Source organism: Monodon monoceros, unplaced genomic scaffold (genome assembly GCF_005190385.1).
Source record: "Monodon monoceros isolate NGI ecotype Baffin Bay Population unplaced genomic scaffold, NGI_Narwhal_1 Super_Scaffold_15, whole genome shotgun sequence".
NCBI classification, from domain to species: Eukaryota; Metazoa; Chordata; class Mammalia; order Artiodactyla; family Monodontidae; genus Monodon; species Monodon monoceros.
In genome coordinates this window covers 31,928,835-31,948,115 of record NW_021703771.1, presented here as the reverse complement: position 1 = coordinate 31,948,115, position 19,281 = coordinate 31,928,835, and the positions used below count along the sequence as shown (strand labels likewise).

The window sequence follows — 19,281 nt, the reverse complement described above, 5'->3', positions numbered from 1 at the left end:
GTCAATAATACATGTAGTTGTGAGACAAAGGTGAAGCACGGAGAAGTCTGCCACTGCCATCACTGTTCTCCTTTCTTGCCATGGTGGATCTGCTCTTGCTCAGATTTTACTTGTGAGGTCTCGAAAAGAAGCATGCAGGGCATCATTTACACAAAAGAGACCTATTTTGATCATGATATTTTTTTTTTTTTTGCAGTACGCGGGCCTCTCACTGTTGTGGCCTCTCCCGTTGCGGAGCACAGGCTCCGGACGCACAGGCTCAGCGGCCATGGCTCACGGGCCTAGCCGCTCCGCGGTATGTGGGATCTTCCCGGACCGGGGCACGAACCCGTGTCCCCTGCATTGGCAGGCAGACTCTCAACCACTGCGCCACCAGGGAAGCCCTGTCATGAGATTTTTTAAAAAAATTTTTAACAGCTTTATCGAGGTAGAATTGATATACAAAACAGTGCCTATGATTAGTGTATTAGGTAAAGTGAGATTAGTGGTTAACAGAAGGTACTGTTTCCCAAGGTGAAACTTTGCGATCATGAGATGTTTTGATTTGATACCTTGATACGTACATAGCTTAGTGATCTTTTCAGGGAGCCAGGCCACGTAAGTCCATACATTCCTGGTTTGTTTGCATTGAGCCACCTAGAGAGCATGTCCATCAGCTAAAAGCATTACAAAGATAAAGCTTTCCTGCAACTATAGAACATTAGAGGTCATGTAAATACCATTAGTACATTTGCCAGGAGATCTGTCATTAGCATGTTTACAAGGGGATTTGACCAGGGCATCTTTCTTTCTTGAGGATTCCCAGTTGAGAGAGAAAATAGATTGCAGGCCTGCTGCTGATGCTTTCTGTACATATATACACAGACACACACACATTATGTACCATATGTACTTTGAAGCATTCGTTATAAATATTTTGTAAATTATGAATATATAATAGTATAATTTTCTATATATAGTTTATAAACTGTGAAGTAAAATATATAAAAATTATATATTATAGGTTTATTACATATGTAGTAAAATTATAAACATATCATATGTTAACATATGATATAGGAATATATAATACATTGTATGTAACATGGATATATAATATGTAAATATTCATTAATTCATCCTGCACATTGGCTTCTTCATAATATAGCCAAATTCCAATTGTATAGTTTATCACTTATTGTGCTTATAAACCTTTGATGACTTGCTGTTTGTTACCTTAAGAAAAATGTTTAAATACTTTAACTGGACGTTAAACACTACTGAAGCCCTGACCTATTTGTCCAATTTTAACTTCTCCATCATATTCCTTACCTGATATAGGTTCCAGCCACACAAAACCATTTATTCCTTTCCCACTTTTTTTCCAATTCCATTGGCCCTCTTTAAGAGGTAAAACTCATCTTACTTACATCAGAGTGTAGTGTTAGTTATGAGATGAAGGGTTGTAAATGCAAAATTATATATTATTTCTCCACACGTCCATCTGTTGAAAACTTACTATTCTTTTGAGTCTGCCAAATATCACTTCTTCTATGAAGTGTTTCCTAGTTTACCACTCAGAAAGAATTACACCTTTTCTGTGTTCCCGCTGTACTCCCTTTCCTTGCACATTTTTAGCACTCATCACAGTCTTCCTTATAATTTCACAACTTAACTATAGGTAAGTCTGTCTTTATCTGTGTCTCTCACTAGATTTTAATCTCCTTAACAGAATGATCTATATGATTCTTCTCATATTTCCAGTGTATTAGTGCAGTGCTCATAAATATTTTTAGAAAAAACAAAGTTCCTTTTTGTTTGTTCCTTGTGATTACCAGACATTCCCAGTAGATGGCAGTGCTTTACATGGCACTTCAACAATTTGTAACTAGCATAGATACACCATAGGTAGCTATTCTAATGCAGTGTAGATTCTGTTCAGGTTCTGAAGTTGCATGGTGGTATTAGGGACTAAATTCACAACATACTTGGCATGAGTGAAAGAAATTTGGAAAATAAAAAAAGTACAATGAAGCCCTAATCTGTTATATTTAACAACATTGAACTAACATTAGTTGTAACTAAATTTACTTTCAGTGAATAGACTTTGTCCAAACTTAGATATTATGTGAGGGACAATGCTGTAAAAATTTACTGCCTAGTTTTTGGGCTAATGATAAAGAAGAAACTGTAAAATGTTAATTTTTCATAGCTTTCAACTATTAATATTTTCAGATAATTGTATAGTGTATAGAGTTTCGAGATGTGGTTTAAGACATAAACTTCCAAATTATCCATATTTAAAAGAATATATTTCTCATACAGGCTTATCTGTGTTGAGAATGATATGAATTTTTTTAGATTAAAAAATACAGTTGTTGTAAAATGGGGTTTTAGCAGAAAAATATCTCTAGTGTTTGCAAGGTATCATATATTTAACATCAAAAGTCCTTAAAAATATACTCAATAACTTTTTTTGTTGTTGTTGTTGTACGCGGACCCCTCACTGTTGTGGCCTCTCCCGCTGTGGAGCACAGGCTCCGGACGCGCAGGCTCAGCGGCCATGGCTCACGGGCCCAGCCGCTGCACGGCATGTGGGATCTTCCCGGACCGGGGCGCGAACCCGTGTCCCCTGCATCGGCAGGCGGACTCCCAACCACTGCGCCACCAGGGAAGCCCCTCAATAACTTTTGTGTTGAATGATTTTAAAACTAAAAATCACCTTCATATCCTTTCACATCACCACCAATAGGAAATAGAACTATGGTATAATTAAAATTATCATTCTAATTACTGTAAAGGATTCTAATCATAGCATGTAAAGGAGGTTTCTTAAATAGTAGGTAGGGTCATCAGTTCCCCTTATTTAGGGTTCTCTTGTTTGGGTTGGGTTTGGTTTGGGAGCCATATGTATATCTCATAGGTAGTGTTTTATTTAGTCCTCAAAGAAGCCCACATAGAACCCATAACCGTGAGTAAGCAGATTCATTTTTGTCCTACTTACAGAATGAGTTTGGAAGGCACAGGGCCTCTCTAAGTGCCTGTAAATAATATTTGTGTGAGGGAGTGAACTCAGGCCCTTGGACTTTCCCAGCCCATATATGCACTGTATAGAAATATCCAAGGAGAAATCTGACATTGGGAGCTGCTCACTTAGGTATAATAACTTGAAGACACCAGCATGATGCAAGCAAGTTTTGACTAAAATTAGATGTAAATAAGAGAGACATAAAAACTGAAAAAATAGTTAAAATATTTGCCCAAGTAAATATATCCCATGAATCCCCTTATTTTACTTATGATAGCAAGAAGGTGAGAATGACTTAAAAGTTCCTAGATTTAAAAAATAATAATATTGTACAGTCTTTTGTTAAAGATTGAGAATCTTTTTATATGCATTCTCTCATAAAGGAATTTGGTCGAAGGTTAATTAACTTACCAAATTCATTCCAAGTCTTGTGTACTTTTAAAAATCACATCAGAGGTTTTCAAACTTCTTCCCAGGTAAGAAACCCTTTTCTAAATTAAACTTTTACATGGAAGCCTAGTATAGAAGAATATGAAAGCATGTGGGATTTGAAAACCCAGATAGAAAGGATATTATAGGTGCATGGGGCTGCAGAATGCCCCCCATACTTCTGCAGAACCCCTAGGGCTTAGCTGTGAATGGTCCTGGAATGTTCCCTTTAGCAACATTTGGCATCTTGATTTAAAATGGGAAGTTTTTATGTGATGAAAGTAATACTTTCTCTTGGCAAATGCTTAACTTCCTGTATTGTAAATATAAAATATAGAGAATTTGAATAATATAATTAATGTCATAAAGTGGTCAAGCACATAGAATTGTATACCCTAAAAATAGATAAATTATGTTCATCTTAGGTGTCCATGGGACATTTTCTCAAAGCAGAAATTGAAAAGATCATAGTCTTTACAAAATACAATAGAGGGACTTCCCTGGTGGCGCAGTGGTTGAGAGTCTGCCTGCCGATGCAGGGGACGCGGGTTCGTGCCCCGGTCCGGGAGGATCCCACATGCCGCGGAGCGGCTGGGCCCATGAGCCGTGGCTGCTGAGCCTGCACGTCCGGAGCCTGTGCTCTGCAACGGGAGAGGCCACAACAGTGAGAGGCCCATGTACCGCAAAAAAAAGAAAATACAATAGAAATTTAGAAATAACTTCTATATGATAAAACAAAACTATATACACACACACATACATATCTATATATGCATATGTATATACAAACACATATATATGTACATACATTCTACACTTTTGTATTTGATAAATTGAAGACATAAAACCCAACCACTTGAAAGAATAGTCTTCTGACACTGAGAGTTCAGTAAGTGATCATGAAAGGAGGGAAGGGAAAGAGAGTGACAACACTATTATTAGAAAATAATGAAAGTTTATTAAGTACAGACAGAGTTTATAATTCAGAGTTTGAATTATACTCAAATGAAACAGGAATGTTGGGACTATAGTAAGTTAATTATTAAATTTTAAATGTTGGGTAATTTTAAACAGAATGTCCTAAAAAATGGAAAAATAATACAGTTGAAAAAAAAATTAAATACAAACTAGGAAACCAATAGAATTAGATTTATTAGCTAGAAACCTTCTATATTTTTAAAAAAGCAAAAGCTAGGTTTTAAAAAAGTAAAATAAACATAACAAATCCAATCACAAATAAGAAGAAAACCTATGAGTAAACAAAATTAAAAAGGATAAAGATATTTTAAGAACGTTTAGAGATGGAAAAAGATGAGAATACTATCAGCTATCATCATAAAAACGTAATTGAAAGAGAATGGAATAGTGTCCGTGTGCTCATCAGCAGTAGAATGGAGAGACTCCTTGGCATGCGAGATTTCTCATGATCATTTCTACACTTCTGCATTTCTGGCTCGTGCCATTAGTGTTGCTAAGTACACTACCTTAAACACCATTCTTCCTGGCCTACCTGGCAGGTCCTAGCCGCTCTCTTAGAACACCGACAACTGTCACCTCTGCGTGCCTTCCCTGACTTACCCGAGCTTGATTAGTGATCTCTCTTCATTGTTCTCAGTTTTTAGAAGGTGCTACTATTAATGGGACACATTACAGTGTTTTTTTGTAGTTTTTACAGACTCTTAAACCCCTGCTCTCCTGGCTTTGTGCCCGTCATTAAAAGCTTAATAAATGATTGGCGAACAAATTAATTGATGTTTTCAGCAGAGTTCAGCCAGAAAATTAGAAGATTACACCCCACCAGTGAACACAAATAATGCAGCTTAGGACATTCTTTGAGTAGTTCGTGATTTTCTTCCCCCAAGTTTTGGCTGTTGTTCCACACAAATTCTCTCTTATACAGTATATCATTTTAAATTTAAATTTGTGAAACACTAGAAGAATCTACCTTAATTATTTCAGACTTCTGTGGTTGTGTGTTTAAAATGAATTTGAAATTATTGAACTTGAGAATAAAGAGCATATACTTCTAACACCTGAAATTATAAAGTGGTACAGCTTACACTAAAACCTAACACATGTCACTTGCCTTGTTAAATTTTTAGGGGGGAAAAAAAACAAAACAGAAGAAACCATTTAACTAAGAATTTTCCAGTTCAGAAAATATACTAAAATTACACTTTTACTCACTTTATATCATTCCACATGCCAGATTTAAGCCAGTTTTTTTTTTCACATTATCTGTCTTTTAGACTGTGTTGTTATTCTCAGTTTCTTCAGTGATCTTATTTTATTGTGATTGTTTCATCGTTTATACTACTAAAACTTATTTTAAACTTAGTACAAATCCAGATGGGTTGAATCTATCTTATATGTTAATTAAAATAACCCCTATAGGTTGAATCCACACAGAGTATGATAAGAATTCTTGGACTCTCTGCAACCTTACCCAACTACCTCGATGTTGCTACGTTTTTACACGTTAATCCCTTCATTGGACTTTTCTACTTTGATGGCCGCTTTCGACCTGTTCCTCTTGGACAAACATTTCTGGGGGTTAAAAGTGCAAATAAGGTAAACATTTGTTTTAAAACTCATACTTTTCTTTTCCAGAAATATTTTTGTTGATGTATTGTTTAATACTTGTTTGAGGTTAGAGACTCCAGAAGACCATTTCAGTCACATTACAAATATCACAGCTTAGAAAAAAAAAATCAAGCACACTTCCTCAGCTATATGCTGTAGAATGTCTCCTGCTCCAAAAAGCTGCTTGTAGTAGTTTACATTGCTGTTATCAGTGTATATTTTGTATTCTCAGCTAAGAACACAAGTTATATATAAGAATATGTTTCAAAGTGTTAATTTGATAGGGTTGAAGGCCAATGTGAAGTAATAAAGGACTTTAGTTAAGTCAGTAATATATATCATGATATAATATTATTCATCTAAAATAAGTAATACCTTATATGCAATAGAAAAATAATTTCATGATAGCAACTATTAAAGGAGGGGCTCTATTTAACTTATAATATTGTATAACTATCATATTAATTATATACATAAGTGGCATTTCTGAAATTCTTTGCAATGTTTTAAAAAGTCTGTTTATCTAATTCCTTAAATAGTATTACCATGTACCATTTGCATTATCAGGGTGCTTATTTTAGGCTTTTATTATGTCATGAAGGAATATTTTGCTTAAAATTTATTTGTTTATCATTCTGTTTAATGACACTTCCCCCCTCCGTGGAAGAAACAGTTTTAGGAGAAGATTCACGGGCTATATGACCTCTTTATAAAAGAAAACAGGATAGAATCGTGTGTTACTATGTCAACCTTGGTCTTTAGTGTATTACATTACTTTTGTCTAAAAACAATTTTATTAGTAAAACAGGGTCATTTTTAGCCTACAGTATTATAAATAAAATACTCAGCTTAGAAAATACTAAAAGCCAATGTCACTGCAACAGTTAATATGCTCCATCTGCATTGCATAAAAGTAAGGTATGTTTAGAATTGTGGGGAGCCATTTCAGATGTATACATAGAAGGACAGCTCATGATATGGTAATAGTTATGATATGCATCTTTTACCTTCATTGTTTCAAGGGCTTTTCAGTATTACTTGTTGCTTGTTTTTTTCAGCCATATCTTAATATATGTTTGATTATTTAGTTTATTTTAATGTATCATTAGAACAGATGTAGAGCTGTTTATAACATTAGATTGTTCTTTCAACTTATAATTTAAATGATAGCAGATGGTTCTCACAGAAAGATGTAGAGAAGAAAGTGTTTTCAGATGCTTGTCAGGGGTCTTAAAACTTATTTTCTTTTAATTTCATCACAGAAGGTGGTAAATCACTTAAAGCTAATTAACTTCCATGTATTTTTCACCACAGTATGTTAGCATTGTAATCACAAAAGGAATGGTATGAGATGTTGAACTGTCATAATTATTTTGAAGGTTTAAAAATTTGGCAAAATTTAAAAACTATTTTTACAAATCTTACACAATGTAAATAGAAAATTAATTATATATATTAGTTATAAATATGCATTTTTGTCTTACTAAAATGTATTCGTTTTACGCTCAGCTGACATACACAGTTGGTAACAAGAATTCCCCCAGGGTGTTGTTTAATATATTCTAACCGTTGTTAATTTGTCATTTCTTATAGTAAGAAATCCTTTTAGATTTCTTAGAGTTTCATTCAGAAGCTCACGATGTGATTCAGTTGTTGTGGAAGAACACAAAATAGGAAAATGCTGTCCATGACACGTCTAATTTGAAATAATGGCTTTGACCAGAGCTCAATCCAAAATTCACCAAAAATATTACTGAGAGTTTTGTTTGGAGGAGTTTTTGGTTTGTTTTTTTTTCCCAATCATTAATGGAGAGTAAATTGTCTTGTGATTATCTCATTTTACTTAATCACTATAAGTCATAAGAGTTCCAGAATGTTAAAGTGTTTCCTTTATTAAAACAAAAAATCTAAATTTTAGTCATTTCAGTTGTGTAACATTTTCATCCCCTCCAGACTCTTAATAAATGTTAAATAGAGAGATGCAGGCTGTGTCACATGCCTACTCTTTGAGGTAACTACCTTACCTTTTTGGTTGGAAGCTGTCTCATCATTAATAGGGAAAATGAGACCTTTTTTAAATTCATTAACTTGATATTAAATTTCCAATTAATCTGGAAAATGTTTCTGTTGAAAAATATCTACCGAACTCTGTATACATTACAGAAATAGTATGTTTCCTTACATTTTAGCTTTGTATGTCATGATATTCTACTGGTAATATTCCGGTGATTTTGAGAATTACACAGGAAAGCTCTATGTATAGTTTTATAGACTGAAATAGAAGAAAAACAGTCTGAAGAATGGGCTTCTCTGGGGAAAGCAGTGAAAAGAACTTTAAAATTATTTTAAAATATCTCTCACTAGAATATTATTCTTAAACTTATTGTCTTTAAAAAACTTGCATTCTTATAAAGCTAGTACACTGAAAGTATTGCATGAGGTATTTTATTTGTATTTTTTAATTATATTGTGTTATTGGGTTGTTATATATCAGGTGTTGATATTGCATTTGTTGTTCCTGCATTCTGACTAGCCTGAAAGTAAAAGGAGATGTGTCATGATTGATAAAGTTTCCTTTGCGGTTAAGAAGTTTATAATTGCTTCATCTGATATTTTTCATGTGTTAAAAACTTTAAGGTGCAACAGTTGAATAACATGGATGAAGTATGTTATGAAAGTGTTTTGAAGCAAGTAAAGGCTGGACACCAGGTACACTTTATTTTATCCTGTTTTTAGAGAACACTTAATGATTAAAATTATTAATTTTTATGCTCTTAAAAATGTTCTTCAATTCTGAGATAATGATTCACAGGTTTTATTTCTTAGTAATTTTTTAGCCCACTGGGTAGCCATATAAGTCATAAAATATTCATAGGTAATATTATCATTACAGTATTGATAGATCATGCTGTTTTGTTTGCCACTTTTATTAAATAGATAAGAGAAAGAAGAATTTCATCCTTTACATTTCAGGTTACTTCTTTATTTATTTTAAAGCACCAACCTTCTCTCACACATCAAAAATTTTAATTTACTTACATAATGTAAAACATTTAAATGTTATATTATTCTTTCTGTTTTCTTGAAGTAGTAGCAATTGAAATATATATAATAAATTTTCATCTTGTTTGGATATTAAGCACTTTTAAACTTCAAAGTTCAAGATGCTCCAATCAAGATTGTTAAAAAAAAAAAAATTGGAATGATGTGTGTAGCCTTTTCAGATTGGTTTCTTTCACAATGTGTATTTGAGGTACACAAATCCCTGTCTTTTCATGGCTTGATAGCTTCTTCTTTTTAGCACTGAATAATATTCCATTGTCTGTTCCACAGTTTATGTGTACATAACAGCTGTGGATGGGTATTATGTGGACATACGTTTTCAGTTCCTTTGGGTAAATACCAAGGAGTGTAATTGCAATATCAGTATTTATTAAACTACTCAGCCTTTCTCCATATAATCTTATGTTATAAAATATGTCTTTAAAAAATGGAATGCATCCTTATTCCTGAATGTTGGGAAATGTAGCAGTTGTATCTTGTAATGTAGGTAGGTAAAAGTCCAAGTAAATGTAATTTAAAGAATCCTAGGAAGATTATATCCTCTTCCTCTTCTGGCATAGTTCATTCTCTCGCTGTTACAGGGGCTAACATGTCCTGCTAGAAATCATGATTTACAAAGTTCAGATGCTGGCTGGGGGTGTTTGGTCAGTAGAGATTAGATCTCACTGCCAGCCCTTTCATTCTTAGTGTGAATCCATCCATTGCGTTACTTTTCGAAATGAAAACTGCCATAGGGCAGGCACTTGTAGTAGTAAATTCAGACCAAAGGTGAGATGGAGAGCTAGGTTCATAGTGCTGGTTCCTGTTTAGAAAGGACAGACTAGGTTGGGAAACACCAGGGGAGGCTTCAGGCGGTCGGGGGCCGGCTGCTGTAGGGCAGGAGGAACCCGGAAATGAAGAGTGTACAAAGACGAGGCAGAAGCTGCACACAGGCATTACCTCCCACCTTTTGTGTGCATGCCATGGCATCCACCAGTGCCAGCCTTTTAAGGACCACCAAGCTGTCTCCTTCTCCTACACTTTTGTCTGGCTAAAAATGCACTGTGGGTGACTCTGTAAAGTGTGCTTACAGTTTAAGGACCCACTGAAACACTTCGGTATCAGAGTTCCTGTCCAGATCCGTGCTTACATCCCTCTCCCAAAACAAGAATGGAGCAGGATAAGCAGGATCATTTTCAGGTTCTCTGCCATAAGAAGTAGGGTTTAGGTTGCAGGTCTCCCAGTTTCTGTTTCAGTGATTAGTGATGATGTTTGTTTTCCATAAAAGTAGGACTTTCTTCAGTTCTCTAGACATACCTACATATCTATTTACTTTTTTTAATTGTAAAAATAAAATAACAATATTAAGGAAAATTTTCATAGTTCCACTGTTATTTTACCCTTTCAACATTATTATTGTAATGTTTATACATGTCCTGCTGGTCTTTTTTTTTTTTTATCCATTTGCACATGTAGCTTTTAATTTTGCTCATTCAAACTTAATTTTAATTACTGGCTACAGTCCATTGCTAAATTATAATTATACTGTATATACAGTTTTATATTCAGTTTTCCTTAATGAATACTAAAGATTTTTCATTGTTTCTACCTGGTCTTCACAATTTTAATGTCTGTAATAGAGAGAATGGAGTTTTTATTCAGGTTCTAAGTTTCAGATGCCATGTAAGTCACTTTGGACTTTTAATCTTCACAGTCTTCTGACATAAGCATTAAATGTCCTTTTGTTAAAAGAGAAAATGAACCTACGACATATTAAGCAGCTTCTCAAGGTCATACAGCTAGTAAAAGGTCACTCCAGGATTGCAATACAAGTCCATGTTGATAAAAGCCCACAGCATCTTCAGAACTTTACACTGCCACTTTGCCATTGAGTTGACATTTGTTCTTCCTTTTATTATTGGTTATTCCTCCGTTATTGAGTACTTTAAATGTTTGCAACTTTCTGTTATTAAAAAATAGTGCTGCTCTAGTGATCATCTTTCTGCCTATTATTTTTTCTGTTGAAACATTTACTTAGGGTAAATTCCCTGAAATAGGATTATGGCTCAAATGGCCATATTTTGTGGTCTTACCACATGATTCTATAATGCATTCTGAATGGGTTATAATATCTTGTTGTCATAGCAGACCTGCAAAGGATTTTATTAAATGTATGCCGTGTTCTTCTGAATAGCATCAAGTAGTGTGATGTAAGATTATGATCTGATGTGTGTTTGCCATTTTGAATTTGTTTTACAATTTTAAGTTATATAAGACACAGTGGTGTTTTACCAGTGAAATTTTTTTCTTAGGTAGCAACAATTACCTCTAAATCATGATTACAAAAACTCATGTTTTACATACCATATTGTTCATGATTTGCTTTGGGTATGCACTTACCTTTCAATTAGAAAAACCCATTCTTCCCAGTGCTTTTGCTTCATATGTGATCCTGTGGTCTTTAGCCTCTGTAATTGTGTCTTTAAAATGTTTAATATAAAACATGATTAGTATAAAAGAGGGTGACCAATAAAAGAGTGTAAACAAATTTAACACTTGGGTACACCAAAAAGTGAAAATGAGGGGAAAAAGAAACAAAAATGAGGGGAAAAAAAATCACTGAATTCTATCACTCAGAGATAGTTTCTGTTGGTGCATGTCCTTCCATTTCTAAAAATGCATTTTACTCCCTTAATTTTCTATCCTTTTTTCTCTGTTATCTCTATAGTTTCTCTATTTTCTCTACCTCAAAATATGACAGAACCGTACATAGAAGCAATAACATGTAAATTAACATCTTAGCTTAAAGATGTTATAATTTAAAAATTTGTGTTCTACGCAGTGTTGTCTTTTTAGGCTTTGTGTACCAGTAGAACAGGTCGTACTACGTAAGATTGGGTTGTAAGGAAATACTGTTGGTTAAGTTCCTAGTATAGTGTCATGTACATGGGGACTCTGGTAAATAGAATCTCATTGTGAAGAATTGCTCATCTTCAAAGATCCTTAGTGAGTCGGGGCTGTTGGAAAATATGAAATGCATCAGGACCATGGCCCATTAGTTGGTATTTGCCTCTAGTATTGCTAGTACTACAAATGCCCAGGCCAGTACCTGCAGATTATAAGTACTAGGTTAAGGCAGCATCTTAGTCTTTTACATTAATGTAATCATCTCAAGTAAAAAACTCTTTTACAACATAATTTGAGAATAAACCTCTCTCTTTTTCATTTCTTTAAATTATCTGTATTATGTATGTAACTTTGGGAAAGTTGCCCAAAACTAAAATCTTTTTCTGTTTTAGTCTTTTCGAAGGGATTGCTCTGTCTGTTTAAAGCTTCTGTTAGCAAGTTGCTCTGCCAAGTACTATTTGGCTTATAAGTTCAGTTAGCTTGATAAGTGACAGCTTCTGCTGATTGTCTTTGTAATATGTCCAGAACTGGAATTGCAGTGTGCATACTTGGAAAAGAGGACTGTTACACATTTTGATTTTGGAAGCTGAGGTAGATACCTGTTTCAACAAGGCTAGCAATCTTTGATTTAATCCATCACACAAGAATTGCTACTTCACAGTAGTCTTTGATTACTGAGGCTCATGTGGAAGTTTCTTTTCGGGGGCTTAGAACCCCTCACTGGATTATTTTTCTCTTTTTATCACCTTGAAGAAATACCTTCTCTAAGCTGTGGTCCTCTGCTTTTATTAGAAGGTTAACAAAGAACTCCACAACAGAATAGAGTTTCTGAGTTTAGTTTTTTCCCGTGTAATTGAGGTTGATTATAATGTTATACTAGTCACTAGTTGTCTTTGTATAAGGTTCCAAGTGATAAATTTCAACAGACGAATTTGTATGTATCCATCTGTCAGAAGATGAAAAATATTGATGAATATTGTTGAAATATTGTTGAATATTGATGAATATTGTTGAAAAATTCAACAATCTTTTACCTTATTATCTAAAAAACTGACAGCCAGTTTAACTCTTCAGCTACATTATTCTGCCTGACTCTAATGACTAAAAGGTCTAACTATATATGCTTCATTTTAGGAGACTCTTCTGTATAAATGTTTTGTTGTACATATAAAAGTACAGTAAATTGTGTGTGTGTGTGTGTGTACACAGACAGATACAAAAACAGAGACAGAAACAGGAGGCAGAGAGAAACAGAGAGCTTTGCTCTGGAATTCAGTTATAGTTGTAACTAACTGGACATTAGTGCATTGTTATTAAGCAGCCAGCTATGTATTCGATCAATGTGCTTTTCCTTAGTAATAGGGGAACATAAGTTATTTCTTGTAGCACTGTGTACCAACAAACTTTAGCTTTATTTTGTTGCCTTTTAAATATATCTTAGCAGTTAGTATATAGTAGTAAGAAATTGTAAGTCAGTCTATTCTAATCCAGGAAAACAAATTGAATTTTCCTTGCGACTACCTCATGTCCCCCTCTCTTTTTGCCAGCTTGTTAAAAATTCTTCCAGCGAATACTCCTTGATTCTATTTGTTTGCCTTCAGGTTGTTTAGTATTTTGGATTTTCTCTGTAATTGTGGTTTCCCTAAATAATTTTATTAGCGCAACTACTTTTCAGGCCATTATTAAGAAGACTAAAAATATGTGTCCATTAAAAAAAAGAACTATAGGGCTTCCCTGGTGGCGCAGTGGTTGAGAGTCCGCCTGCCGATGCAGGGGACCCAGGTTCGTGCCCCGGTCCAGGAAGATCCCACATACCGCGGAGCGGCTGGGCCCGTGAGCCATGGCCGCTGAGCCTGCGCGTCCGGAGCCTGTGCTCCGCAACGGGAGAGGCCACAACAGTGAGAGCCCGCGTACTGCAAAAAAAAAAAAAAAAAAAAACTATAACTCTAAGGCAAATAAATAGTTTTCATGCCAAAAATTAAGTTTCCTCTTAAATATATAGATGAATTAATTTTGTTTCTCTCCGCTTAGATTAAATTAGAATAGAGCAAATTTCATGTTCAAAAGCCATGCTGGTGTTCTCTGATTATAGTATTCCATGGGTTTCAGTATACCAGTCATCTACACTCGTGTGTTCGCGTACTTAATAGATTTCATGTACGGCTTTGTCTTAAAAGTATTAAAAGCGGTAGGAGGCAGTTGTGTTCCACTCAAGCATGTGTGCTGACAGGTGGAGAAAATCTTTTCAGGTTGACTTTTCAACATTTGTACTCTGCAAGACTTCAAGCTCTTCTTGGCTATTGGGAAATTAAAAGTTGGCGATTCAGCCTTTAATTTTGATCTGTCTGCTCAAACTAATGAGACGTCTCATTTGTAAGCTTCTCTTTGGGTTACCAAATGCAAGTACAGCTTTATCATTCCTGTTAATAATTCCCCTCCTCTGGTGTAACTCGCAGAATGGGAAAATAGTTGATGCCTTAACCCTATTGAGATTTTTCTTGTTATACAAATTTTGTTACAGTGATAGGAAAAGAAGTTAGAAACTGCCTCGGAGATTACGGCATATTTTGTAAGTTAACTTGTTCTTTTTTCACATTATCAAAATGTTAAGATCCTTAATCAGTAACTTCTTACTCAAAATCTACCTCCAGTTTCAAGAATAAAAGGTTTTGCAGTGTTAAAGGGAAAAAAATCATCTTCAACCTTGGATTAATGCTGAACATCAGCTTTTCCTGATTCACATGTGTCTTCTCTTTCTTCATTGTTTATAAGTTTTTCGTAGATGTTGCTGTCTCTAATAAGAAACCACCTTTAAAAATTGACCGATAATTATGGATTAATTTATTACTATCTAAAGGGAATTTTTTGTTTCCTAGTGTTACTTTTTAGCTTATATAAAAGTAATTATGTACAATTGAAAGAAATTTTACTCTGCTAACTTCAATAATGGAACTTTTCCTTTGGCCCTTTTGCCTAAAAAGTTTCCTTCCTCCAGGTACAAGCATCTCTAATTCTTGGTACTAGTGTTTCTGTCGTATCAAATTTGTCTAACATGAACTTTATTGGTAAATTATTTGAGAGCTTCTTTCTTTTCTGCCTTCTTTGCTTACCTCCTCCCCCAAACTGACACATAATCCCAAAGGAATATAAGAGCAAAATTCTTAAGAAGGAGACATTTGAACAATTATGAGAACAAGAATTAAAGACATTTCTCCTTCATCTTTGTTGCTAAAGATGGTACTGCTAAAGAAATATGTCAGGTGTTTTTTTACTGTAAGAAAATCTAAAGGAAGCATTCACTAAACCTCTACTTTTGGAAACAGAAAATCCTCCCCACCTACTAGAAAAAAGCTCTCGTGAGTCTTCTATCAAATTGAGATTTCCTTATCCCTCCTTATTTTACAGGCAAAAACTAGTTTTTGGTACTTTTTAGTTCTGTATTTTAGTTTTTAATTAGTATTACTAGTGTTTGCTTAGAATTTTTTTCTTCTCTCTGTATGATTTCTATAGTATATCTGTGTACAACATTTGGTTAAAGTGAAGGCAAAAACAGAATATCATCATCATAGAAGGAATTTCTGGTATGACATAATGAAAATTCATTAAAGAAAATTTAATTATATATTTAGCAGTCAAAATTTTTAAATTAGTATAGTTCAGGGGCAATAATTTCTTATCACTGTCAGCCACAAGCTTGATCCTGTGATCACTGTACTGCATATTTTGGTCATGCCTAATTCAGGAACATGGAAAACGATGTCAGTCTAGGCATTCTGCTGTTACCCCTGCCACAGGCCAAAGCCAAAGAGGGTTTCAACTAAATATTAAGTCAAAGCAAAGCTTGACACATCCTTAATAAAAGTTTACTTTTTTTTTTAAGGCAAAATTCCCTTATGACAGTAGCTCATAATTGAGAATAAAATAATCAGAGGATTACAGGGAGGTTGTAGAAGAGGAAGTAGTTGCAAAATGCCAATTTTTCTTTGTGCCTTTCTTTTCTGGCTCTTGTGATACAAAACTCTCCTTGCTTTTCTCTGTCTTCTAACCTTTTGAGCCATCCTTTTTCTTTCTTTGTAGCCTTTTCCTTCTCTACCTGGCTCTTTCTTAGACCCTTTTTTTTGTGTGTGTGTGTGTGGTACGTGGACCTCTCACTGCTGTGGCCTCTCCCATTGCGGAGCACAGGCTCCAGACGCACAGGCTCAGCGGCCATGGCTCACGGGCCCAGCCGCTCCGCGGCATGTGGGATCCTCCTGAACCAGGGGACGAACCCATGTCCCCTGCATCAGCAGGCGGACTCTGAACCACTGCGCCACCAGGGAAGCCCCTTAGACCCTTTTTTTAATTTAGCACTCTCTCTTGTATCATTCCATCCCAGTTAAAACCTTTGTAGAAATAACTCATATATTTATATTCCTAACCCAGACCTCTTCCCTAAGCTGTAGACCCATGTGATCGTGGCTGGCCTCTCCTCTTGGGTATCACAGATATAGTATGCCCAAACCAAATACATAATTTTCCCTCTAAACCAGTGGTATTTCATCCATTATTCCCTGGTTCAGTGAATGGCACGACTATAGATTTAGTTCTGTAAAACAGAAGCCTAAAAGTCACCCTTTTCAATTCTCTCTCCTGTGTTCTCATTTCTGATCCCTCGTGAGGGCCTGTCCATTTGACATAAGTGTCTCTCAGACCTGCCCATTTCTTCCCATTCCCTCCTCCTTCTGCACCGTCATCTCCACCACCTAATCCAGATACGCATCATGTCATCCAGGACACCTCTTAGCTGCTCTGCCTCTCTTAACTGTTCGATGTCCATTCTGGCCTTGCTCTAGCTGTTCTGTATGCTGCAGCTAGCCAGAATGATCCTTTCAAAATAAAGCTCCGAGTGACACATGAATACTTAAAGCTCCTTTAAAAGGGCCCAGGGGTTCCTATAGTCTTGGGCCATTACCCCCCTCCTTTCTTCTTCATCACATACATGTCTCTCCCTCATTTCCTACCTCCCTGCTTCCTGGCCTTCTTTCAGACCCTCATCATAGAGATGCTTTTTCACTTAACCTCTGAGCTTTTGTGTAACTTGTTCCCTCTGCCTCACACATTCTTCTTTATTCTCTACTTAGTTGACCTCTACTAAATCCTTTAGATTTCATCTTTCTTAGAGAAGGCTTTTTTTAACCTCCCTCTCTCACCTCCCTATTATGAACTATATAATAACATGGCATATGTCTTCCTCCTATTTCTTGCTGTAGTTTTACATTTTTCCTGGCTGTTTTTGATTAATACCACTTTTCAGTAGAAGATCATAAGTCCCATAGGAAAGGGGCTATCTCTGGTTTTGCTCATCATTGTATTATCATGGCCTCACCAGTACCTGGCACACAGTTGGTGCTTACATAGTGTGTAATGAATAAGTGAACGGAAGATGTGGTAGTCTTCGTTAAGTCTGAACTTACTCTTAAAGGATTAGGGAGCAACGAACTTCAAAGAAAATCAAGAAAATAGTAATTAGTTCCACAGTAAGCCGAACATCCAGGCTGAGGGGAGAACAACCTGGAGAAGTGGAACGACATCAAAGATCACTTTGATTCCTTTCTTAAGGAATTTTTTTCCCCCTGTAGTCTGTAAAGATCAATGAAAGAATGTTGGTATTCTCCTTAAAAATGTTTCATCCCATACAGTTACTCTTAATATTATTTCATCTAGTTATAGTCTTTTCTGTTAGAAGTTAGAAGTATTAAATTATCTCATTTTCTCCTAAAATAAAATATCCATCTGACGTAGCTATTTTTCATGATATAGATATCATTCGTGCCACCAGTTATTTTAAGTTAATATATTCTTTCTTTATTTCTATTCATTAAGTCCTAGAGGGGTAACCTTTGAACCCTTTTAAAATTTCACATTTTTAAGGCAACAGAGAAAAGCTCCATTTTTCTGAACTATAGCTTACCATAAGAGTACTCAATTATATTCTTGAGATTTTATATATAGCAGTTTCTTTGTTAACCTTGTAATGTTCTCTTCATTTGCAAAGGGAATACTTTTTGATGAGGAATATTATTATTGCGTTTTTCCTTCATTGTTCTTAACATTATTTTTTTCCTAAGTCTTCAAGGATTTTTATTACTGAAATAACACATTCTTATAACAAGGGAATCAACACAAACGTGTAAAGAAAAGACTAATGAATTACTTTCTCCTCACTTCGCCTCACGCCCAGTACCCTTGCCCCTGAGTGTATTCAGTTTTCTCCTGGCACGTATAGATATATACAAGTATGTCCATGTTTTTAGGCATTTGAGCTTTTTAAAGTTGGTAATCAGTGGTTTCTGGAATTACAGCACAAATTGAGCACATGGAACAGTTTGTCTCAGAATGATGTTTAGAAACTTTCAGGTATAAACTAAATTTTATCTGTCCTTGTATAGTTTACAGATCTTCAGCCAAAAGGTCAAAAGAAAAAAAAATGCTGTGCCTAATCTTGGAATAAAATTGGAAGCAATACAAGTGGTTTTATTTTCCTGAAGCTGGTTCTCTTTATATTTTATACATTGTTGAACCCAAGGAACATATATAATGGTTCAGACCTGGAAGGCAAAGCTTTATGCTCCATCCATTTCATCTCATCCACTTCATCTATTAAATAGTTAGACATTATCTCTATTTTTATATGTCAGGTCCGTATAACTCCCTTATAGAAGTTATCACCACTTCTATCCATTTTCTCGTTCTCTGTGTCTTCTTTGGTGCCCCTCTTCGTATTTTAAGTAGCAAAATATGAAGATAGTACAAGTTGCTATGTCCTCTTACTAGGTACTCTTTACCATACTGTTGTATAATTTTCCTCTCAGTTTGTTCTGTTTCACACCTCCAGAATCTCTTGCATAGGAACAACTATAACTATTGGGTTTTGCATATATGCTTTATGCATGTAGCCAATGCATAAATGCATGTTTTGTGTGAAAAGTTAAATTGTATATAATTTGTTATAAATTTTGTTGTTTGAAAGATTCTATATAGATCCACAGTTGATTTAAATCAAATATTCCAGACTTACAAAGTGAATTTACTAGATTATTTGGTCATTTATTCATGTGATTTGTGTAACTGTAGTATTAAATTACAGTAAATATATAATTATCAGGTTAAGTAATAGAAAAGAAACACTGAATCTATTTTGTGGTATTTAATTTTGTCATATACTCTGTATATTTGGTATTTTCACTAATTCTGTTGAAAATAAAACCTAATTTACATACATGTTTATTTTATACTGTTATTTTAATTATTTATATTTTTTGAATAACAGTAAT

General features: G+C 34.9%; 1 protein-coding gene across 7 annotated transcripts in view; it reads left to right on the top strand.

Annotated features, from left to right (window-relative positions):
- The window catches only part of ASCC3 (activating signal cointegrator 1 complex subunit 3), a 337,033-nt gene that overhangs the window by 143,134 nt on the left and 174,618 nt on the right, over positions 1 to 19,281 (top strand). For all 7 annotated transcript variants that reach the window (XM_029223639.1, XM_029223640.1, XM_029223641.1 and 4 more), the window contains 2 exons: positions 5,831 to 6,007; positions 8,657 to 8,728. In XM_029223639.1, the coding sequence (XP_029079472.1) occupies positions 5,831 to 6,007; positions 8,657 to 8,728 (249 nt within the window). The remainder of the gene's footprint in view (positions 1 to 5,830; positions 6,008 to 8,656; positions 8,729 to 19,281) is intronic.